Raw genomic sequence first — 25,694 nt, 5'->3', positions numbered from 1 at the left:
ACATGATTATGGTCTGACCTCAGTGATGGCACAAAGGACGGAGGCAGAAAGTGTCCCTGATAACATTACCCTAATGCTAGGCTCATCAATCATAATCTCCCAGTTTACCAGGAAAAAAAAAAACCCACGCATAAAACCTTCCACAGATGTGCATCTGTAGTCCTGCTCAGTCTCTCAATCCCCACAGACTTCAAGCAGTCCTGAGAGCCAGAAATAGAGCATATTCAGTCAGTAAGTCAAGCATGTTAAATCAAGGCAGGAAACACCACTGCTAAACACTGAAGCAGAGCTTTTGAAATAACCAGTCTTTAATTTGGAAACAAAAGATGCAATATTGTGTAATTCAAAGTTAATTATAATGATATTTTCATTATGGCTTAGACACATATTAAATTGCAAATTACAGTGTTGAGTAAAACGCGTTCACTGCAAATTATGTTTTTTGAAAGCTTGAATGGTGTCCTGTTTTTCTTATACATATTTTGTTCCTATTACATAGCTGTTACTAAGATTGAATTTTCCTTCTGTCTTTGAAATGATTTATTTAAACTCTTCTGCTGCCAATTGCATTTTTGTACTGTTCGCTGGCTATTCTGAAGCATGCATAGTATTTCATAATTAAAAAGCTTTTTCAATGGTCATTAGATACTTCTATTATGAAATCTCTGTGCTGCAAGGATCTGGGAGATTTATCTTTTTTGCTCACCATTCAGCAGCAGTTGGCATTCCATTCTTAGCAGATAGGTGGTACATAAGATTTTGTATTAAGATTTTGTATTATTTCGTCAGTAGTAGAATGTCTGATGTTTTTGTGTGTTGCCAAGGTTTGTTCTTCATGCAGTTAAACTCATTCAGCTCACAGGTGTTTCAATCTAACTAGGAAATGACAGCTTTTTTTTTTGTTTTTGTTTTTACTTTGAAGCTTTCTATATCATTGAAGAATCTATTTACTTATTGAAGCTGCTCACATAAAGGATCAGTTCTGATGCAGACATCCCTAGAATAACCCAAATATGTACAATACATTTGTTTCACTTTTATTAAAAGATTGCTTTGCTTAAAGAAACAGAACTAATTCCAGATATCAGTATTTCTTTTTTATTTTGCAGCAAGAGTCAAAGACTTTACCCCCTTAGATCGTGCAAGAAGTGCTGAAAGAGGAAGTGAAATATTAACCTGAGACAATCTGTATATTCAGAGCTTTTGTATTCTCCAGAAACACACACACACACACACAAACACAAAGAAAAAACAAAAACAAAAGATTAATGCAAAACACCAATGTGTTAGAAGTGTGTTGGACTAGCTTATAACATAAATTTAGAACTCCTGATACTTTACACAATGTTTGTTTTGCATTAAAATAAAAACCAATACCTCCTATTGGAATGTCCATGAAGCATAATTTTTACTCCAGATTAGGATGGAAGTGTGCTACCTTCATCCTTTAGAAAGCTCAGAATTTAAGAGGAAGAAATTTTCACTGTTAGGTGCAATTACCTAGGTTTCTTAAATCAGACATATTGTGGAAAGCATAGATGTTCATAGATGTTTCACTCAGTGTGGTGACGCACTGGAACAGGTTGCCCAAGGAGGTTGTGGATGCCCCATCCCTGGAGGCATTCAAGGCCAGGCTGGATGTGGCTCTGGGCAGCCTGGTCTGGTGACTGGTGACCCTGCACATAGCAGGGGGTAGAAACTGGATGATCATTGTGGTTTTTTTCAACCCAGGCCATTCTATGATTCTATGATTCAGGTGTTCTAGTTAAAAGTCGTACTGAGGAGTGACATATGAAATTCATATATTTGCCCAGAATTAAAACTGGAAATGAATATAGAACTCAATTCCACTAAGCAGTATCTTGCCTAATATTAATCTCACTTAGTTTATACATAAGGATCAACTTACTAATTTCTGTTTATATTTTACAACAGTTGCAGGTCTGATTTTCAGCCTGTGGAACATGTGTGCATATGCTTGCATGCAAACACAGAAAAAACACAATTCCTTTACTTCAAAATATTTATCTTTCTCTCACTAGAGAATTCTTTATTATTAATTGTCACAGAAAACAAGCCTCATTTTACCTCATTTCTCATATACCTCATATTACCTCATTTCTGTTTAATATTTCATATTTCTTAAAAAGACATAAGTAATGCTGTATCATTATTAATACATACAGTATATACTTATTAAAAATTTACTTCTATATAATATGTAGAAGTAATATATACAACGCAGTATCACAGAATCACACGGTGTCATGGAATGACAGAATATCCTGATTAGCAAGAGACCCACAGGGATCACTGAGCCCAACCTCCTAGCTCCACACAGGACTACCAAGCATTCCAAGATGGCTAATTTGCAAGAACCTCTGGATACCATCTTGTTCAGCTCCTGATCCAGCAGGGATGCCCAGAGCAAGGTGCACAGGGCCATGTGCAGGTGACTTTGGAAGATCCCCAAGGAAGAGACTCCTCAGGCTCTGGGCAGCCTGTGCCAGTGCTTCATCACCTGTGAGAAGCTCTCCCAGTGTTCAGAGGGAAATTCCTGTGCTCCAGTTTGTGCCTATGGCCTCTGGTCCTGGCACTGGGCACCACTGGACAGAGCCTGACTCCATCCTCTTGGCACTGTCCTACTCCCACTTCTCCCCTCCCCCACATACACCCTTTTTTAGGTATTTATGTACAGTGAGGATATCTTCCTGAGCCTTCATTTCTCCAGCTCAACAGTCCCATCTCTCTCAGCCTGTTCTCACTGTGTCTCCAGTCCCTTCAGCATATCTGGGGCTCTTTATTGGACTCTCCCCAGTATATCCATATTTCTCTTGTACTAAGGGGGCCCAACCTGACCCAGCATTGCAGGTGTGGCCTCACCAGCAATGAGTAGAGGAAGGATCACCTCCCTTCATGTGCTGGTGATACTTTGCCTCATACAGTCAGGAATACCATTAGCCTACTTAGCAGTAAGGGCACATTACTGGCTCGTATTCAACTTGGGGTCCAAGAGGACACCTAATTATTTGGCTGATAATTATTATTAATGCCTTCAATATGTTTTAAAGCCACAATCTTCTTGAATACTGTATCCTGTATGGCCATCACCTACTTACCTTAACGAAATGTTTGTCTATTTCTGCATGTTGTTACTCCTGTACCTACAAATTATATTTACACAGAAAATTCTCTCACCCTATTCCCTACTGAGCATTGCATATTCATGAGAAACCAAACCATGTACAGCTGACAGTGACACACTCATACATTTTCAGGAGGGACATTCACGGAAGGGAGGAAGCTTTTGCATTAGAGCAAATTAGGGAGAAGATTCTGCAGGCGCTTCTGCCAAAATCCATGCCACAGCAGTCATCCACCACACAGTGCCTGGCAGGTATTGTCCTTGCCACACCAGCATCCTCACAGTCTCCCTAGCAGTAACTGGGCTTCCACTTTTGTGTGGAATTGAGAAAAGCATAGCTCCACATAACTAAATTTGTCTCTTACGTATTTCCCATTTAAGCATACAGACCTTTAAAGAAGCATTAGACCTCTAAAGATAGTACAATAAATCTGCTTAAAGTGTTGCAGACAGGGGACAGGGCATGTTGCCGTGGAAAACCAGCTCATTTGTGTAGTAAGTTATTAAGGAGCAGTTCATCCATGTGAAATAGAAGTTTTTCATACCTGCCAGGGTCACTGAGACCTTCTCTGGAATGACAAGCGGCTGAGCAGCGGCTGGTCATGCAAGTTGAAACTGCCTCAGGGAAACATAACATAGGCATTCAATTCTGCTACCATAGGGGAGAGAATGTTGTAGAAAATAATGGGTAAAATATGCTGATTTGACCTAAGTTTTTTGTTTTTTGTTTTGTTTTTTTTTTTTTAATTTCAGATTTACTGTCCAACCTTTAACTAGTATACTTCTATCTCAAATTTCTATCACTAATCTGAAATGTTATCTGCATACTCTAGAAATAAAAATGCTATTTTTGTCCACTGCAAACACCTGACATTTCATTTCATGATCTACTTTTTAATAAATAAGTGATAGATATGGCCACAAGCCAACCTTATAAAATGCAGAGAACAGAGAAAGAGAACTGTTGGCCTGCTCATTGTAAGTTGGTCACAGATGGATACTGGAAAGACAGCGGGCTTAAATTCCTGCGCTAAATTTTCTTGCATACAAAGGAACATTAAAAATTGACCATTTAAAATTTAGGAAATGCTTTATTCGTTATTGTGGTAGTATACTTAATTTTGTCCTTGTATGCTAACATCCTTTGAATTGAATAAGGTAAAAGATGTATGAGAAAGATTACACAAGATCATGCAGTTACTGCCTATATCATTCTGTATGCATGCAAGATAATATAATTATGGATCTGACATTGCTTGTTTATTTAGAGACACACTTTGAAATCAAGTAGTTTATTATTAATGTATTTTAATAATATTAGGCAAAATTTGCATGTGATGGCCTCTGATTTTGGAAAGGGAGTAACACATTTTTATACAATTCTCTGCAACATTTGTTTGTAGGTTCTTGTAGAATCCCAAACTTCAGCTCTTGAAAACTGAGCTCCATGTCAGCTATGAAGCCTGAGCCTTCCCATCATTTTCCTCTGAAATAACATTCACTGATTTTGTCAGAGAGGGGTCTGGTTTTCCATCATGATGTAGAGTTCCTCTTCTGTGTGAAGCACTGTGGAATGATTGCCTGAATGGAAGAATTATGATTATTCAAGAGAAAAAAAAAAAAAAAAAAAAAAAAAAAAAAAAAAAACAACACAAAACAAGTAAACAACGAACACCAACAAAATATAATCTTTGTAAATTAAAAGTACTAAACATTACACAACTGATTGCTGTCAGCTATACCTGTGTGCTGAGGAAAGACAGTGAACTTGACATAGATGCTTACATAATAAATTGTATTAAGGTTGGAATTCTTTTCTTCAGACAGAGCCAGGTTCTTGTCTAGTGGTGCCCAGGGCTAAGACCAGAGGGCATGGGCACAAACTGAGGCATAGGAAGTTCCCTCTGAACACCAGGAGCATTTCTGTGCTGTGCAGTGGCAGAGCACTGACACAGGCTGCCCAGAGGCTGTGGTGTCTCCTACTTGGTAATTTTCCGAAGTCCCCTCATCATGGCCCTGGGCACCCTGCTCTGTTTGTCCCTGGTGGGACAGGCGCTGAACAAGTTGCCATCCAGATGTCCCTGAAAATCTCAAGCATTCTGTGATTTCATTATTAGTTTTCTTCAAATAAACTAATTGGATGTTAGCGTTCAGATCTGAATCTACCCTGATCAAAGGGAACTGGGTATACAATACTATACTGAAGCACAATTCTGATATATTTTGGGCACATATAGAAATATTGTTGGTAGTACAAGAATCTTCATTTTAGTACCAGTTCCTGTTTATCTTAGGCCTTCTCTAAAGTTGCATTGGGAATGTAAGAATTCAAGTATCTAATATACATTCTGAGTCAGTTTGGTAAAGGGGTAAGGATGAACTATGTAATACCTTCAGTCTTTGAAAGTTACATTTTAGGCAGTGATATCTACTAAGGATGCAAATAGTTTGGTAAAGTCATAGTGGTTGTATAATAATAATTTTGCCGTCATTCACTCTGTCTGGCATTAGTCCCTTTCTGTATACTAAGCAACAGGGTAACAATCCTTGAAGACATTTCTAAACTAGTCATGTCCTGTTTTTTCCCTGGTGGACCAATCTCATGTCAGAAATGAATGTGAAAAATAGTGTTTTCCTGTGAGTAATAAGTGAAAACTCACACAGAGAGTTCAGAACCTGATTTTGTCAATACAGCTTTGTAATCCTCAAGTTTTCCTGTTAGATTTAAGGCTAATTAAAACGAGATGGAAAAATGTGGAGGAATATCGGGTTTATGAACTTTTTTTCTCACTTTTATCAGTTTCTCTTGATGAACTATCTTCTTCTAACTTATTTGACAAGCCCAAATTAATTATTAACCCCTTGCAGCTAAGAGAAACACGGTAGCTGAAAAGAAAAATACCTTTATATAAAGTTGAATGAAATAAAAATATCATTTTAGGTTTGTTCCCTCCCCACCCCCCCACCCCAAAAAATATATATATATTTTTTTTTTGGTTGGTTGGTTGGTTTGGTTTGTTGTTGTTAGTTGAAAGATTTCAAATGAATTGAATGAGCCTGAACAGGAAATGTAATGATACCTATCATGATTCCTCAAATAATAGGAGAGACGAGACGCAATTTAAGCACAAAAGTGCAAGATGATTTGAATTTACTTCCTTACTCTGAACTTCAATTGCAGGCACTGGAAAGTGAATTTGTTTCATGTCAACTTCATCAGTGGATTGACCTTATATTTGGCTACAAGCAACGGGGACCAGAAGCAGTGCGTGCACTCAATGTTTTCCACTACCTAACATATGAAGGCTCTGTGAACCTGGACAGTATCACTGATCCTGTCCTCAGGGAGGTAGGTGTTTATGCAATTTCATTCTAAAGACTGCTGTCATCTCACAAGGAATTGTACTTTTTCCACCTTTCACTGCTGCCAAAAATTGTAGGGTATGATTCAGAATTTGAACCTTTCAGAAGCAAGAATTAATTAGCTAGCCATAAAAACAGATGTCCCAGGCTATTTTGTTTTCTTGGGTTTACTAATATACTCATATTTTATAACCACTTGTGATATGGAAAATTATAACGTAATGTATATTCTACAATTTAAATTCTGAAACTTTTTATAATTAATTACTTTGAGCAAGTTCACTTACTACAACTGAAAAGCTAAAGAAAAAAGACTGCATCACAGTCACAGGAAAAAAACTGTAATGTTTTCAACCAGAAAAAACAATAAAGATATAAACAGTATCTTTATGGAAATTAAAATTATCAATATGAAAATGCTCGCTAGGTGGACAGCAGAAATAATTCAGATTCCTTTTGTGTTAACCATACAAATCATAATCAAAATTATGCCAACATAGAAAATATTTGCTAGTTTTCATATAAACATTTATGTTTGTATGTGTGTGCATAATATATATATGTATATAGAGTGTGCATCTGAAATGTTCTTATCATTAATTTTTTTAAAAAAAGTAATGGTTACCTTGATATATGTTTCCTTCCAGTTTCTGTATTTGTATTTGTTTTTAGCAAGACCGATAATTTGAAACATTGTTTCTCAAATATCATCCAATCGTTGGGTACGACAATTGAAATTAGGTGGAAAGTGTGAAGAAGCAACAGCTGCTAGATGAGTACCGCTGTGATGAAGCTGTACACACAATCTTCCATTCCCCCAGATAGCTACCATCTGCTGTATGCAAAATAGTAATAATTTATACATTGCCAGGCAATATGTTATTGTTTGTTTGTTTGTTTTTGCCTCTTGGAATTGCTCTGAAATCTACAGATTTCAGAGGGAAGTATGCTATAGAAAGCAATTGAATTCAGTGTAATTCTGGGTTATGTCATGTTGCATTCTAGTACTGAGTTGTATCGTTCTACATTTGGTGCTTTTTCAGAAGCAGAACAACAACAAAAAAAGCATTTGTTTTCTTATTTTGCTATAGCTGGATTTTCCCCTCATGCACTGCAAAGCTTATATTTTGCACATAGTATTCGCTTGGTTTTACAAATGGACAAAATTGTATTGATATCAAATATTTGATGTTAATGTGTGCAAAATCATCTTCTGCATTTAAAACTGTGATGGTGACAAGAGTCAAGCAGTAGTAAACTGCAAAAACAAAGGAGCACTGGTTTTTAAAGCATAAAACAGGTGTCAAGCACCATGAATGCAAGGGATTAGCATGGCTTAAAGTCCTGATTTGCATGGGCAGACTCCGATGTCTTGACTTTAAAGATCTGCTCCCACAGGGCAGCTTGTAGGATTGAAGTCTATCTGTCTGTCTGTGCACCTTATTTAACATCTTATGACATGATGAGGCTCTTCAGCTCTCCTGTGGCTCTCTTACATGCATAACTTGTCATCAGAAATTTCAAGAAATTCATGGAAATGTTTTTGTTCAGTCACTTGTACATCTGACCCATGCCCTCTCAGTCAGTAGCGCATAAACCTCTTCTTAAGCTTTTATTTACGCCAAGTAAACAACTGAAAGCACAACTTCATCCTTATCGCCACATGAAGATTAGCAAAGAAAATACATTGCTAGTAGTGAGACATTCTCTGTCCAGTAACAAAGCTTTTGACATTTTGATGATCTACCAGATGTCATGTTTAATTTACAAGTATATGTACTCTCTCCATATTGTTGTATTGGCACATTTATTTATTTTTTTTATTTTGTTCCTTTTTTTACCAGATATTCCAGAAAATAAATTAAAAGCAAAAAGTTCTTTAAAAGCCTGGAAGACAGATATACTAAACACTATGAAAGTAATGATAATAGTTATTTAATGCATTTCATAATGATAGCTCGTGGCATCTGGTGTCTTAACATGGAAGCATGGCCATTTAAAATTAATCGAGCTTTGAAGTTATTCAAGAAAATTCATATCTCAGCATACAAATTCATTTGGTATTTATTATCTAAATAAATTGAAGTATTTCCTTGCTTTGGCGTAAAGATGGTGAATGTACTGAATAAATAACAGTGAAAAAAGCAAATAAATGCACAATGATTGGCAGCAGCCATTATCAGACCAATGTCCACAGATAGACCAGTAGAACTGTGTCCATAACTAACAGTGTGTGGAGCTGAGTCACTGCAGAACCTTTTTTAGTGAGATAAGGCTACAAATAATGTCACACTGAGGTCTGACCTGGTTGAAAGGCATCATTTCAAAAGGGAGATCCCAGTGACCTACTCATACTCTCCATTGGCCTTTTTCCTTCCACAACTTTCTTAAGCATCTCACAGCCACTGCAGAATAGCAAAGAGATTACTTCAGTCTCCATTTGGTCTGAATTAAAATGTAGTCAATTATAGTGTGGCTTATCCCAGGCTGAGGGAGCTGGGCTTGTTCAGCCTGGAGAAGGCTGTGGGGTTACCTCATTGCAGCCTTCCAGTACCTAAAAGGAGCCTATAAACAGGAGGGGAGCCAACTCTTTGAAAGGGTACATAACAGCAGGACAAGGGGAAATGGTTTTAAGTTGAGGGAAGGAACATTTAGGTTGGATATTAGGGGGAAATTCTTTAGAAAGAGAGTGGTGAGGTTCTGGAACAGGCTGCCCAGGGAGGCTGTGGATTCCCCATCCCTGGAGGTGCTCAAGGCCAGGTTGAAAGGGACAATGGGCAGCCTGGTCTAGTATTAGATATTTTTGTTGGAGGCTGGAGCTTGATGTTCCTTCCAGCCCAAGTCATTCTATGATTCTGTGATTCTGTGGTTTGATGATTCCTACATCTTTCTCAAGTGCATGCCGGATCCCTGAAAAGAACTCTCTAATGTTTAACACTCTAAAACATCCATCATGTGCTGTTTTCTTTCTCAGTCATTCTGGATGAAACTAGAATGATGGGATAGCATTAAAACTTTATGTTACTGAAGTCTCTGAAATGTTATACGTCTATCTCTCTAAAAACTCTTTGGGAAGTTAAGATATGCACTTCATGGATAAAATGAACTAGTTTCATTTAGACATAATGATTTTGATTTTTCACAGAATCACAGAATCACAGAATGACCTGGGTTGGAAGGGACCTCAAGGATCATGTGGTTCCAACCCCCCTGCCTAGCAGGGCCACCAAACATACGTCTTTACTAGATCAGGTTGCCCAGAGCCCCGTCCAACCTGGTCTTGAACACCTCCAAGGACGGGGCATCCACAACCTCCCTGGGCAGCCTGTTCCAGGACCTAACCACTCTCCTAGTAAAGAACTTCCCCCTAACATCCAACCTAAATCTTCCCTCTTTTAACTTAAAACCATTTCCCCTAGTCCTGCTATTATCAGCCCTTTCGAAGAGTTTGCTCCCCTCCTGGGAGTAAGTTCCCTTCAGGTATTGAAAGGCTGCAATGAGGTCACCCCGCAACCTTCTCTTCTCCAGGCTGAACAAACCCAACTCCCTCAGCCTGTCCTCATAGGGGAGGTGCTCCAGCCCCCTGATCATCTTCGTGGCCCTCCTCTGGACCCTTTCCAAAATCTCCATATCTTTTTTGTACTGAGGGCTCCACACCTGGACACAGTATTTTTCAAGCAACAACAACAACAACCAAAACAAAATGTGAGCAAAATGAAAATGTTGACTTATATGCTCCACAGGACATATAAACCTGAATTTTTTTACTTAGGTACTTTATGATTAGAATTTGGAAAATTCTCTCATTTGGTCAGTTTTGGTAGCTTCTGTTATACTGTGCAATGCAAAATTGTTACTGCATTGTAATAAGGAGGAGGAAAAACCTTTTGTGAAATATATTCCTTTTCGTTACAACCTTTTACATTTATTTTTGCTTTTTCAATGTAAAAGCAGTGAGGAGGAAACTGAAACTTGAAGAACAGCTTAAGGATATTGATTCATTCTTGCTTGACAGGTGAAATCATGGTTGCAGCACTAACCACAGCAATTACAGCATTAAAATGTCAAGAAAGTAGAGGTCAGAATAACAGATAATTTTCTTCCTTTTGTCAGATTAAAAATTGACATTCTTTGACAGCACAGGATCTCTAGCTGAGAAAATTATGACAGCTTAACTCATCTTGTACTTGTAAAGCAGTAATTGATAATGAACTTTACTATGACAGTTTCTCCTGTGGAGAAACATGACAGAACATAGCTGGTACAAAGCCTGTATCTCTTTTTAATATGTAAACAGTAGTTATATTGGACATTAGATGTTATTTGGAATCATCTTTATTGTTAGTATACATCATAATACAAGTCATTTCCACTGGACAGATACAGCTGACTTCAGAGAGCTGATGCTCAGAATGCTAATGCATAAAAACAGTATCTGCAATGTAGTTTCTATTATTGGTTTTGTGTTGTTTCTTTAGGAAAATATAATTTCTCCTCTGGTTTCCGCCTAAATATCTACAGCTTTCAGGTCCCTTACTTCCCCGTGCCCCCGCGTCCCCCCATTCCCCACCTCCACCCCATCCCCTTGTCTCAATTGCTGCTTGTCCAAGTTGAAATACCTAGAAGAATGTTGGTATTTTTGCAGATACCAGCATTTGAACAGCTGGAAATCTGAATAATCAAAAATCATTAGAGTTGTGGGGTTTTTTTTTGTTTTTTTTACTTTTCAAGTTAGGAACTTGTTTCTGCATAGCAGTGTTGTGGCTGGAAAGAAACAGAATAGTTATGCATATCATTAGGACATGCAATAAAAGAGCTGGAATTATGGAACAAACTCAAAATATTGTTCAGGTGGTATATAGTGGATGGATACCAGGTAGCACCAAAAGCATATGTGCTGTGCTGTAGTTTAACTTCTTGACTTCTTTATGTTCAATGTGAGCTACAAATGCAGCTAAGCTGCACAATATGGGAACTATCCTGCCAGCATGCTGCATCTTCAGCAGAAGCTTGCATCCTTCCAGTGTGCTGGGTGTCATAGAATCATGGAATCATTAAGGTTGGAAAAGACCTCTGGAATCATTTAGTCCAACTGCTCACCTTCCACCAATATTGCCCACTCACCTATGCTCCTCAATACATCCGTGTATTCTTTGAACACAAGAAAGGGAAGCAAAACAGTGGGAAGTTACCAGGCTCAAATATTTATTCTGAACCTGTTTTGAAACTCAAAATACCTGAGCAAATTGAAAAATTATTATAGCTGTCAATGTTTGACAGTCAGTCACTGTCCTCGGAGTATAGTTTTGCTGGCAGCTAACAGAACATATGGCCTATGCAATATTTATTTCTTTGGCTGTGGATTGATATTTAAATAAGTTGAAAAGTCATAATCATTCAATAGTCTTGCAGTGCATTTCAGTTACCCTCATTTCTGGGTTTTATTTTTCATATTATATTTTCTTCTGTTACCTCTATCTTTGATCTGACAGGAATAACAAAGCATCCCTCTGGATCTGCTACAGTGAAATATGCCCACAGGAAGCACAGTAGATCACATCAGTTTTCACTTTTTTTTTTTTTTTTTTTTTTTTTTTTCTTCTCCCTTTTCTCCCCTTTCTTGCTGAAACACTCTTTGCTACTACAGAGGGCTGACATGATCAGGCTGTCAAGACCCAGCAAGATAGATATATCTTTAACAGAGGGAGGGGGAAGGTGAGCCTTTCCCTGGTGGCTGAACCTGGGAAATTTATGAGGAAAAAATTAACACACTGCTCTAATGGCACTATATAACACTTCCAATGTAACATTAGCCCCTGTGACCATGTGCTTGTTCTTGCTTTCGCTCAGAGGTATTCTTCTTTATTCTTATTTCATTGGTAACTTGTTAGATCTTTCTCTGCTGGGCGCTGTTTCTTTGATGTGACAGGAAAATCAAAACCACCCCTATGGATCTGCTTGATTGAATTGTACCCACAGCACTGGCCACTTCTATATTCAGTTGTGCTTAATTGCCTCCATACAAGGAGTAGCCTTCTCTTCCTCTCTTGGTGCAGCACTGGCTAGATATGGACATAGGTAGCTGTGAAGTAAGTAAGAAATAGCAAGCAGTATCAATATCTATTTCTTTCTGCATGAACTGAGGGAATCTCTAGTGCACAAACAGCCATTCAAGCAAAAGTCATCACTGAAGTGAAATTATTTTCTTATATGCTGTGGGCTCTCTTCTTCACTGAGTAATGTATACTTGAGTTAGGTTTTGTCGAGAACTCCATATCCCCTGCATTTCCAAATATCATGTTTTGAAGTCAAATAAAACATATTTTTCTCACATATATGCCCACTTTGGGGACAAAGCACCTTGATTAGCTAACAATTCTTTTGTTTATCTGTGAATCTGTTCTGTATGACTGAACCATAGAATCACAGAATTGCAGGGGTTGGAAAGGACCTCGAGAGATCATCAAGTCCCACTCCTCCGCTAAAGCAGGTTCCTTACAATAGGTCACACAAGTAGGCATCTGGATAGGTCTTCAATATCTCCATAGAAGAAAACTCCACAACTACTCTCAACAGCCTGTTCCAGAGCTCTGTCATCCTTACAGTAAATAAGTTCTCATTGCTCAGGTGATTAAAAAGCTCAGCATCTAGACAGAACTAAGGACCTTCACGCAACATCTAAGGCAAACCATGCACCAGCCATTCTAACTAAAGAGCTACAGATAACTGATTTATTTAGCTGACAAGTCTTCATCTAACCAGTTTAAAAATATTTCAGATAATTAATTCATCAAAAGATACTAGAGTGAGTTTGTGAATATTCAGAGACGTCTTATTCTCTGTATATTATTTGGAATAATTTTCTGGCCATTTCTCATATAGTTTACTTATCTCTGTCCATTTTGTTATTCAGAACATCCTGGAGTTTTACCCGGACCAATTTTAGTGTTTTGCCCATATAAAAAATCCATAGCCCGTAGCCATTATCACTCTTTTACTGCAGAAGTATGTAAAATACACCTCTTTTTTATGACCATTTCTTCTTGATTGTTTATTTTGTTTTTCTCCATATGGATGACAGGTACCAATTATTTGTCTTTAAAATTAGCAGTAAGCATTTTAACATACACCTAATGTAATATTTCATGTAAGAGAGACAGAGAGCAAAAAAGATAGGGTGAAAATTACTGCTACTGATTGTAAGGGAAATAGCTTGAAGGGGCTTCTTTTTGCCTATTAGCACAGATTTCAGTTATATTACCCTGTCATTACCTCAGCATAAATTAACTATTATTCAAAGCATTTCACACACATGAGTTTATTGGAACAGATAATATTCAGTCTATGGATATAGTCATTCACTTAGAAAGATGCAAAACTGAGCTTTCTAAATGTTTTAAACATATTGATAATGTGCCTCTTTAATGCCATTTTGAAGCCTGTGTACAGTATATCTATATTATTGTTTTCAATTTAAGTCAAAAACAAAGTGAAGTTTTGAAGAATGTGTGCTGGGAAATACTCCAAACAGAATTATTTCTTTATAAGCTAAACCCTGAAAACAACTGAGAACATTAAATTTAACAGTAGAACCTATTTCCAAAACTGAAGTTCTAATATACACCAAAGATTCGTGAGTACTATGTATGACACCTTTCTGTTTATACCTACTTCTCTGTCAGTCTGTTTCCAGTGTTTAGTTTTGAAGGTTTTCCTGTTCTCTGAGATAGTTCTTGTGTCCTGTCATGGATAAACTGACAGCTGGCAGATGTTTGGAGACATCATAACCACTGAATTTACTGTAAGAAATATGTGCTTTGCAAATCTCAGAGCACCTTCCTAGGGTGGGAAGAAGGCAGGATGTGTGAAAAGTGATGCCAAGAGCAGAGCAAAAAGCCAACTTTTGCTTTCTGTTCAGTACATAAAGTATTTATTTGTAAAGTAAAAAATATTATGTTCATTACAGGTGTTGGTGTTTTTTCCCCCACAAATTTGAGATAAAAAACACTAAATAAGAATAAAATATGTATGTTAGACACTTTGCCTTGCTAAGCATGTTCTGCATTCCAAACCTTAAAAAAGTCTTCAGTGATCATGTTTTATATCAATAAAAAACCAGAAGGAAAAAAGACGCAGCCAAAATGCATTCTTTAATGATTAAGTACCCTTTACTCTTTTATTACTGCAAGATTTCAGGAGACCTGTTCCGTTGTTTGCTTCTCTGTTTTCCTTTTTTATTTTGTGTTTTCCTACCGGGTATGTTCTTTATCTTAAAATAAGTAGTTATAAATATTTTGTGTATGTTCTGTGTAATGACTTTCTTAAATAATAAGTTACCTTTTTTTTTTTTTTTTTTTTTCTGACAGTTGAGACTACTCATTAGCTTAGCTGTTTAGTAATGATTATTTTCCACTACAGTTATACTCTCTAGACTTGGTTGTGTACCTTTATTTATTTAGTTTGCCATTGAAAGATTACGATATCCCATAGTTCAAAAGACTGCCTGCTTACAATCATCTGAATTCATAGTATCACAGAATAACCAAAGTTGGGAAAGACCTCCATGATCATCCAGTCCAATCATCTAAGGTACTATGGTTAGGCTGCGGTTGGACTTGATGATCTTTGAGGTCTTTTCCAACCTGAGTAATTCTAAGATGATCCTATGATTCTATCGACCTACCACCAATAGGATGGGATACCAACAGTCACTAATAGACTCCTTTGGTCATGGTTGAACTTCCCCTTGAATGTGGTATGTTATTCTATACACTGGTTTACTATAAATATTTGAGAGAGTTCAGAGAAAATCATCCTAATGATGAGAGGACAGAGATGAGTGGTTTATGAACAGCATTTCCAGGGCTTAGTTGAAAATAATAGTGAAAGGTGAAATGTAGCAGAAAAGCAGGAAAATAGAGTTGCTCATGCCAGCTCAGATAGAGATATTACTTGATCTGATATCAATTTAGCAGTTAGGTGATCAAGTTCAGGAAAAGTCAGTCTTACTGGCAAATGTTTTCTATGATCTGCAGGCTGTAATTCTCCTCAAATCTCATGTGAATAATTGTAGAAACCGCATTGGTTGAGTAATTTCAAAATAAGATGGGTAATGCATTGTTAGAAAGTATGGTGTATAAAAAAACCTAGACTTTTCCATCTGCAGGGCAGGTAGCCATGAGAATAAGAAGAATCTGACTATTTCGTCAGTAACTCCATGTCAGTCTGTACCCCTTACAATTACATTAATTTCCAACGTGAGTCACTGCATCTTATTTTGTTCTGAAATTTTTGACAAATCAATAGTTAATGTAGGAATTCATTGTAAAAACTGGTCCCTTACTCAATACATGCAATTTAACTCTTTGGAGTTTTTTGTTGTTCAAGCATTGCTGTCTGGAAAATTGGATATTTAATCCTCTGCTGACTTTTGTAGACATTCAGTCATTCAGTAGGTGAAAAATATGTATTCAAAAGATGTGCTGAACATCTTCCATGTACTGATTACTACCCCCATTACACAACCTACAGTCAAAGCCAGCTGTATGTATTTTAGACCAAATCCCAAGAAGTCCAGACCTAAATATTCATGTTCCCTTTTTGGTCCTTACATTGAAAATTTTGTCAGAACTTCACAGAAAATGTATAAACACAGTAATCAACAAAATTTGACAGAAAGGTTATTAATGGAAATGTGGGAGCCTTTCTTAAGGTAGTGGACCACAGTAAGGAACAAAATGTAACCAAAGTGGAAGAGTCAGCAAAAAATGAAGGAAAAAAAAAAAAAATCTCTTAAAACGTGTATAAAATCAGTTTATGGAGAGAGAAAAATAAAGGACAATATAGAGGAATTTAAGAATCTTAAAAAAAAAAAAAAAACAAACCAAAACAAAAAAAAACAATGACTCCCTTCTCAATAAATAAGACTTTACACACATTTATTGTAGATTTTAAAAAGTTTAACTGTGTCTTTTTAAAGCTCATAGTTCATCTTTTAAAATTAAAAAAACAAAACAAAACAAACAAACAAACAAAAAATCAGTTAAAACCAGCTGTAAGAATGCACTGTTAAAGCTCTTAGCCACCAAGAAAAAAATTAATTAGAAAAGAGTGGATGAAATTTCAAAGTTTTAATGAAACCTCCTGCTGATATTACTGTTGCATTTTTATGATAGGATGCCTATGCTCAAGGGCCTCTGCACTCCTTAAAAATGACAATTAAAAACATGCAGTGTGTCTTAAACAGAGCCAACGGCAAGGGCAGCTAATAAATAGTATTAAACCTGATGAGGTCCCCAGTAACTTCTCCCTTCTAATGGCATATAGTAAAATTTTGCATACACTTACGAGGCAGAGCGCAATTCAGATGACATCAGACTCCCTGAAAACCACAGGAAGCTGCCCAATGCTACTTCCTTTGCTCCACTCCCAATTACTCCCTAATGCACTTAAAAAGTCTACAGTACTTATGTTTTCATTCCCAGCCCAGATCGTCATTCCCTTTGTTCTGGCAACTACACAGGTGCTGGCATAGCCAGGCTTTTTCTGCTCTTGTGACCTTTCATAAGCAGCAGAATTAAGGGCCATTTGGTCATACCACCTGAAAATCAAGGGTCCTTCAGGTACATTCACTCTCCCACTTTCCTCAGAATAGTGCTGGTTTCTTTTTTGCTTGATGCATTGAATGTTGAGATCTGAGTAGAGATCACAATGAGTGCTTCCGCTTTCCAGACAGGGCTGCTGAATAAGGACTGAGATGCTCAGGTTTGCTGTTTGTCCAGACAGGGCTTCATGTTTCTTTCCCCAAAGATCTTTATAAACAGTATAAGTTTACTCTTTCCTCTGTCTCAATGGAAAGGAAAAATAATGAAAGATTTTTACAAGTATTATCTCTGTTTTGTAGCATTTCTACTCCCAAAGAGTAACTGGAGCTTTATTACTGTGGGAACAGTTATAAATAACATTGTCCTCACTACCACAAAAGGAGTAGCTTCTGTTTTCAATTCAGCCTTCTGATTATTTTAAGCAGTGATTCATCAATAATGCTTGATTTTGATTTTTTTAAAATTATTTCTAAGTAAAAAACATATACATATACATATACATACATATATATATATATATATATATATATTTTCATCTGGAATGAAGCCTGAAGCCCTGCCTATGCCTTGGTGTTTAACTGACCAAGCCATTGTGAGAAGCTTCTCCTCAGGTCTGAAGAATAGAAGTAAAGTGGAGGAACAAAGGAGGGGAAATAGAATTGCTTGAGATGATGGACATTTACAAAACTCCTGCTGCCTTGTGGAGAGGATGGGAGACTGAGACCAAGGCTTGTTAGGAATACATAAAAAACAAAAGAGAAGAACAAGGCAGAAAGGACATGTAGAGTGTTTGTCACAAGGAAGGAGAGAGGGAAAAGGTTAATAATGTGGTACCTGGGAGCCTTATAGAAGCAGTGAAGGAACTACTGAGTCCACAGAGGTCCACAGAGCTCTTGGTATGATTGTTAATGCAGAGAAATGATATTTGTAACCCTCCAGAGCTTTATGAGATTTTTTTTTAGTCTTGATGTTTGGAACTGTATTTTCATTACTAAATTCATTGAGGCATTATTTAATATAGTAAGGCATTTCTACACACACACACACACACACAGTGCCTTTATTTTAAGTACTTTTGATCGGTAAATTTTAGAAGATTTCTAAATTGCATGGATGGTGTTTTTAAAAGTATTGATGGCAATTTTTAGCCTGGAACAACTGAAACTTCAGGCTCTCTGGCTGCTACTCACTGCTTTTCACATGTGGAAACAATTGAAGCATCTCAGACAGCAGCAGTGTTTGGTTTTTTTTGTTTTTTTTTTTTGTTTGTTTTGTTTTTTTTTTTAAGAATGCCTGTAAATTTTAGTGACTAAGGGATGCTAATGACTGTTTTCATATATTTTTTTTTATCCCTTTACTTCCTCTTTTTTAGGCTTTGGAAATCTGTAGTGGTTCCAGTCAAAAAAAGAAGTTACCTTTAAAAGTTCAGAGGATTTTATTTCCTACTCAGGGAAATGTAAAAAAAATATCTGCTTTAGACAGACTTGAAATAACTTTTCATTATTGGAGACAATGTGTTTGGAATTCTAGTAGCCACTCAGAAAAGAATGTTGATGTCATAAATTTACTCTGCTTGAAAAAATATGACTTTTCCATTCCAGAGATCTAAAAATAAATTAAGATTTCAGTATCCTGGGTCATATTTCATATGAAAAACAAAATAAGAAATTAGTTAAAATATGTCATTAGGGAGACGAAAGAGAATGCTTGGCTTGGAAGGAAAAAAAATAGGAAGTAGGACAAACCTAAGACAGTAACGGAAGGAGAGGAGAGGGAGGAGAGGGAGGAGAGGGAGGAAGGAAGGAAGGAAGGAAGGAAGGAAGGAAGGAAGGAAGGAAGGAAGGAAGGAAGGAAGGAAGGAAGGAAGGAAGGAAGGAAGGAAGGAAGGAAGGAAGGAAGGAAGGAAGGAAGGAAGGAAGGAAGGAAGGAAGGAAGGAAGGAAGGAAGGAAGGAAGGAAGGAAGGAAGGAAGGAAGGAAGGAAGGAAGGAAGGAAGGAAGGAAGGAAGGAAGGAAGGAAGGAAGGAAGGAAGGAAGGAAGAGAGGGAGGGAGGGAGGGAGGGAGGGAGGGAGGGAGGGAGGGATGAATATAAGGATAGCTTCAGGAGCACCTTTGGAAATGCAGTTTCTTGAAACTTGAATTTGATGAATAGAGAGAAAAAAAATGAAAAAACAAATTTGGTTGGAATAGCAGTTGATGTTCTGAGCAAGATCTTGGAAGGAGTGAGGAGTGTATATTGCTAACAGGATTAATATGACAGGAGGCACACAGAAGTGGTAGAACTGATTTGGTTGGGTTTGCAAATATTTGATAGGACACATCTGCAGCTCTGCATGTTGTGATGCATTGATTGCTGTCACATAAAGGAGAAACATAAAGTAATAATATCAACAGAGAAATTCTGTGTTGCAGGTGTATGATTTAGTAATTTGCATTGCAGAATCAAGATGTCAAATAGAAGCTTGTTCCATAGACTTAAGCACCAGATGGGAAAGATCATCTAGATTGGCATTTTAACCAGCAAATCACATAGAGCTTTTGTCCATGCAGCCTTTTGAATGTTGGTGTCTGATGAATAACAAAGAGGATACTGAAGTGTTTTGTCATACAGATACAGTTTGAGTGATAAGAAATTATTTCGGTGACGATAAATATTTATCATCCATAACCAATAGTAAGACTTCTTGTTTTTGAATTAATGAGAGGATGTCTTCAGAAAAGATAAAATTGCTTGTCAGATGTAGAGGAGTCCTTGTTTCTGAGGCTGTCCATTACAAAACAGTATGACAATGATTTTAGGACTATTATCAGTCACCTAACAAATAAAAACAATCCTGTGACTGACAAAGTTTCAAATCTCTAAGTGTTCATGACATGGTTACATATCTAATGAATTACTGTATCATGCTGTTACGTCTCTCACAAAAGTAACTTAGCAGTAAAATCTTTTGTAATGTGTTGTACTCAGCAGCTTAATAATGATCAAAGAAACCAGTGTTTTCTTTTATAAACTTAATACAGATTTGGGAGAATGATGACAGAGCAATGATTTCATTTGGCATGACATCAATGAACACACAAGGAGTTTCAGTAAATGTTACCAATCTGAATGGAATAGGAATTATTACAAGCATGACTGTAAGAAATATGATATTCAACTGGAGGAAAATATGGCATAGAATGAGAATAAGAAAAATCATTATATAAAAGAGAAAGAAGTTAGAATATTTTTGAATGAAAATGTACACGCAATTATAAAAAATGCATGACTTTCTTTAGTTCCAGCTGATATTCAGAGTTTTGCACAGCAGTGATTTTACAAGCAAAGGGATTCTCCCTGTCTGCCTTGTATGCAGTCAAACAGCAGGGAAGGAAAGGCAGCAAAATTGCCATCAGCTGGGAGCAGAACCCGCAGTTTTATAAATTATCACAACTATAAAAAGGAAGTGATGAACAGAGCAGCATCCCAAGGAACCCCTGTAACAATATCGACCTTGTCAGAGGAATTGGAAGTTAAAGCTGTTCACTTCAGAGCATAATAGAGTTTGCTGTAGTTTTTAGTGTAATTTAATGAGAGAATTTCATTATAGCAGTGGTAAACTCCATTGTTCCAGACAAAGTTGGAAAGATACAAGACACAGGGGAAAGATAAAAACTGTAGAAAGTTGCTTTCTCCTTCCTTCATAGGTCGGAAGGACGGGGGGAATTTCACCGCTTTTCACTGTAAGGAAGTTTTCCATAGCTTTCGAAAGAATGGCAACTGCTGGGGGGGAAAGGAAGTTTTTGTGCTCGGATATTTTGGAACCTCAGAGTCATTGGCTTGCACTTGAGAAGATGCCTGAAAGATTCAGGGACACCCTCACCCAAACCTGCCCTGGCTGGGGCATAGCTACTTTTACTCTATTTTTGCTTTACCTTCCCTGTTTCTATTTGTGAGATGTAGTAACTGTTTGTTGTTGTTGTTGTTGTTTGTTTTTTGTCTTGTTTGCAATGTCTTTTACTAAGTGTCTACTTAAACTGGGAGAGCGTTTAAAGATTTTTATGTCATGAAAGGCATAGTGGATTGCCAAGGATAAGAACTGGAGAACTATAAAGGTAGAAGAGAGAGAAAGTAGGTATCACAATTAGTACTTTAATTAGGTAAATATGAAAGCTAAAAGGCAGTGCTCCAAGAAACAAATAAGGACAGCGATGAACTGATGCCTATAAAGGGGATTGGAAATGCATTCCCCTTCATTTTGCGTTACTGCTTCCAATCATAGTGGAATGAGAAAGAGCTCAGGGTTGGGCTGACTGGGAAGGGGCTGAAGCTCCGCTCCAAGCTATTGCTCTTTGACTATGGAGCAATTTAATTGCACGTTGGATCCAGTGAGATACCTCCTGTGTGGGGAAGGAGCTTAAGGTTGCCCCTCTCCACTGTTAAATTAATAAAGTAGTGACCTGCAGAGAAAATCCATTTCTGTGCCCATCTTTCATTCCCTCGAGTATCTTGATTAAATAACCCACTGCATCAAAGCCTGCAGACTAGTTGAGTCGTTGCTTGTCTTTAAACTACAGCACTTCTTTCCTCAGAGCACACCGTAATAAAATGGAAATCAATACTCTTAACCTAACTTACCGAAAGTCCTGAAGATATTGATGCCATTTAACAGCTGTAGATGCAAATAAAAAGCAGTATCTCACACGACTAGTACAAAACAATAACATTTGCAAGCTGCTTATGCTACCCACCGAAGGACTGTCAATCACATTCACTGGGAAGAAAGTGCTTGGGGCTGCTGAGTATGCTGGCTGCATGAGCAAGAGAGCATGTTAGAATGCCTGTGTTCACTTCAGTGCAGAAATGGAAGAAACTTTCAGGAAAGGCAGATATAGATGATTATGGCTGTGGTGCATATTTCTCAAATGAATATAGATTCTGGTTCCTCCCTGGGCTCTCCCCACACACAGGAGAAAACAGTTTGAGAAGAACCTGACATTTGTACACTGAAGGAACAAAATGCACAAGGATTGTGGAAATAAACAATACAAAAATGAATATTTAAAGAAGGAATAAAAACAGAGAGAAACTCAGTGTATATTCTTGAACATGTGACTTGTTACAGTCATAATTCAGTGAAATGGTTTGGTGGTTTGTTGTAGCTACAGTAATGGGAGGACAGTTGGACTAGATGATTTTGTAGGTCCTTTCCAACCTTCTATGATTCTATGAACAAAACAAAGCCACTTCACATAGGAGGAGAGGTATTGTCTTACTATCTGCAGTGTAGTCTGTTCTTAGGAGTTTCTTTCTTCTCATCCTGCACTCTAATGAAAAGTGCTCCCACTTTCATTGTTCTTGTGTGCTGTAATTACCATGCAACAAAGGGGTGTTAGCAGGTGAGAGAGCCCTTCTTGTTAATGCCTTCCTTCATGATTTTGCTTGCATTTCTTGAAAACTCTTTTAGGAGAAACAATGTGTTAAAAATAGATTGCGTCTTGGCTTACCATTTTGTGAGTGTGTGCCAAAAAGCAAACAAAACTTTCACTTTTATGATGTTTCTATACATGTCAATTCTCATATTTTCATCTAGAGTTTGTAAATTGGCTCCTGTGCTCCAGGTACACCCTTAAACCAGCTGCTTCTCTTCTGGGGTCTGCAGCACACACTGGAGCAAAGCTGGTGGGAAGACCCTGTATTCTGCACGGTTCGTGTATGTGTTGCATACAACCTACCCTTTCACTCTGCAGCTCTGTTCTTGCTGGGTTGTGCTGATTGCTATTGTTGCCTTTGACTGCTAAGAAAGAATATTTTTGAATCTGAAGAAACTGATTGCTTGGATTATTTAATGACACACCTGATTTACGTTTCTTTCAATCTGCATTCTTAAATAGAGAAAAATAATTTGGTAGACTGCTGTGAGAGCAAAACAGACATCTCTAACTCTTTGTCGCTCATGATGTTGGCACTGAGGACTGATCCTCCAAGCTGCAGAGGAATATCCCACTATCCCTGTGGATTTGCAGTCTGCCATTAAGCATAAAAACTGGAACCCAATAACTTATTTCCTTTGAGAAAAACATGGTTAGGGTATTACTCACTGTAACTAAGAAAAATATCATTTGTTAGACCGGGTGATTTTTTTTGTATCGATTTCCTGCTCAAAATCGTATATAATCATAGAATACTAATCTCTATGTATTATTTTTAAATGACTAATATTAAGTGCTATGAAGCAATGTTTTGCTTGCTAGAATAAATTAAGATGTATGAGATATAATTATTTTAATCTTTGAATTGTCAGCAAGTTTGCAGATGTTTTAGTTTCCTTGTTTGGACTTACGGTTATCAATAGACTGAGCTACATTTTATCTTCCTGCAATATATGATCATATCCTAACAGCTACTCCCTGAAGTGTCTGCAGTACAAATCTCATTTTATGTGTATTAAAAACAGTAGGGAACCTCAAATCAGCACACTAAGTAGCTTTCCTGAAACACCTTATTAAGAAAGTGGAAACTAGTATAGTTGCCACTTTGCTGTTTCAGAAGCATTAAATCTGGCAGCCAGTGAATTCCAAGCTTATTGTGTTTGTACACAAAGGACATCTGAAGGTGAAATGAGAGAAAAAAAAAAAATAGTTTTATTAAAATACATGTTAAATTAACCACAATATGTGTTTTAGGGAGCGGTGCAGCACTTCAAGGATGTTACTCAAGATCTGATGGGAGAAAAGGAATAGATTAATTAGACCAAATTTTTAAAACAAATGTATTTGATGATTTACAGTTCAAGAAAAGCTGTGGTGTATACTTAGGTTTTCAGATTTATATTACATAAAACTGTAGTCCTCTGGTAAACAAATCAATGCATTAAATTGTTATTCACAGATATGCTCTATACCGTTTAGTTCCATGACACGATCTGATAACACAAGACATTAGGAATGCCTTTGGGCCAGTCTCTTATCTCTGTGTGCTTATGGTTATCTTCTGTGTAAGTTTTGACAAGGTTTTTCTGTCCTTTTCAAGTGTTTGGAAATCTAGAGAGGACTAACAGTTCTAGCCGTGCAGCTGTGGATTGTGCTGTGCTGTCAGTGCAGTAGATGAATATTATGGGTATTTTTAAAGAAACATTGTTCAGTTTCTTTAAGCATCCAGGAGTTTTCAGTTTTCCAAGTGGTACTTTTGAAAGGAAAGGATAACATTACTGATCATAGGGTGGGAGAGCGAGGGTTGTCCTTGTTAAGTGTAAGGCAGCAAAAACATTCAGCGTTTCCTGATTGTCAAGGTCTTGGTCCTGTGCTTGTTCTGAGTATGGAAGGACTTGGTATCATTTAAGTGTTTTAAAGCATGAGCATATAAATAGGTATGTGAATATTTGCCAGGACATCTTCAACTGAAAAATAACAGTTACTTTTGACAGTTATGATTGAAGCATCCATCTGAAAAATTCATGCTGGTTTATTATTTTGTTCTGCTCCTCTTTCTTTTCCCCTGCTAACATCATAAATCCCCCTGGGCTGGGAGGCAAAGCCCACAGAGCTATGTATGCAGAATTTATAGCTCAAAAATCAGAATTTGCCGACACTGGACAACATGAAAGTACATGTGTAAATTAGAATCGGGCTATACTTAAAAAAAAATAGTTAATAATTCATTTCAATGTGCCTGTGAGAGGACAGAAGTATCATTTATGGGATCACTAAAAGGGCAGTAGGGAAAGATCTGGGTTTTGTTTAGAATTGCTGCCAAATATAATTCACACTCTTATTTCATCGCATAATTCCTTCAAAAATTAAAGGAATAACCTTGTTAATTATTTGGAAAAAAAAAAAAAAAAAAAAAAGGAAATTACTTTTCTCAAAATATCATTGGCAGAGCTGTGTGGGAACATGTATCGTGCAGTGCCTAATGTTGCTGATATTGGTCATCATCATTCTGAAACCAAAATCCACAAGCAGCTATAATTCTATTACAATAAAACTTAGGAAATCTGTTACATATTACTGAATGTAATGGAAAATGCTTTGATTCAAGCTGCATTTTATATTCCTGAAAAAAAAGTGTCTGCATGAGTCATGGTTTCTACATAGCATGTGAAGAGAGAATATTCATATGCTACTACTGTATAGATGTGTACAAACGTACATACATATGTCCGCATAAACACATTGGTTTTATATATAGTCAGTCCATGATTTTAATTTCTTAGTAAATGAGGTTTATAAAAACAAAGAAACATACCAGTTCCCCAAAAAGCAGCCTAGAACCTGCTCTGAATCAGTCGCCAAGGAAGAAATTCCCTGTACTGGTGTAAACACATCATCCAGTGTGTTAGGCTACAAACCATGGAAAGTCCTTCAGCTTCCTTACTGGACTTTGCATTCAGTTTCTTCTTTTGTTAGCAGTATTTTATTAAATTACCTATCAGTCTAGGTCATCAAAAGTGGTGGATGCTGTGACCTGTCAGGAAATCTCTAACATCTGTTCTGGCTACTACACTGTGGACTGCACGAATGCACAGACTGGCTTGTAGAAATCATGAAATATGTTGATTGAAAGGATTCTTCTGTATAGTGAAGTATTTAATGTATTTATTA

The 25,694-nt window shown here is 37.1% G+C and overlaps 1 protein-coding gene across 7 annotated transcripts in view; it reads left to right on the top strand.

Annotated features, from left to right (window-relative positions):
* NBEA (neurobeachin) overlaps nt 1–25,694 on the top strand; it is a 449,426-nt gene that overhangs the window by 394,964 nt on the left and 28,768 nt on the right. For all 7 annotated transcript variants that reach the window (XM_072361559.1, XM_072361556.1, XM_072361557.1 and 4 more), the window contains one exon: nt 6,327–6,494. In XM_072361559.1, the coding sequence (XP_072217660.1) occupies nt 6,327–6,494 (168 nt within the window). The remainder of the gene's footprint in view (nt 1–6,326; nt 6,495–25,694) is intronic.

The sequence above is a fragment of the Excalfactoria chinensis genome, chromosome 1 (genome assembly GCF_039878825.1).
Source record: "Excalfactoria chinensis isolate bCotChi1 chromosome 1, bCotChi1.hap2, whole genome shotgun sequence".
In the NCBI taxonomy this organism is placed as follows: domain Eukaryota; kingdom Metazoa; phylum Chordata; class Aves; order Galliformes; family Phasianidae; genus Excalfactoria; species Excalfactoria chinensis.
Note: the sequence above shows the minus strand (reverse complement) of the source record. Positions and strands in the feature narration are given on the sequence as shown.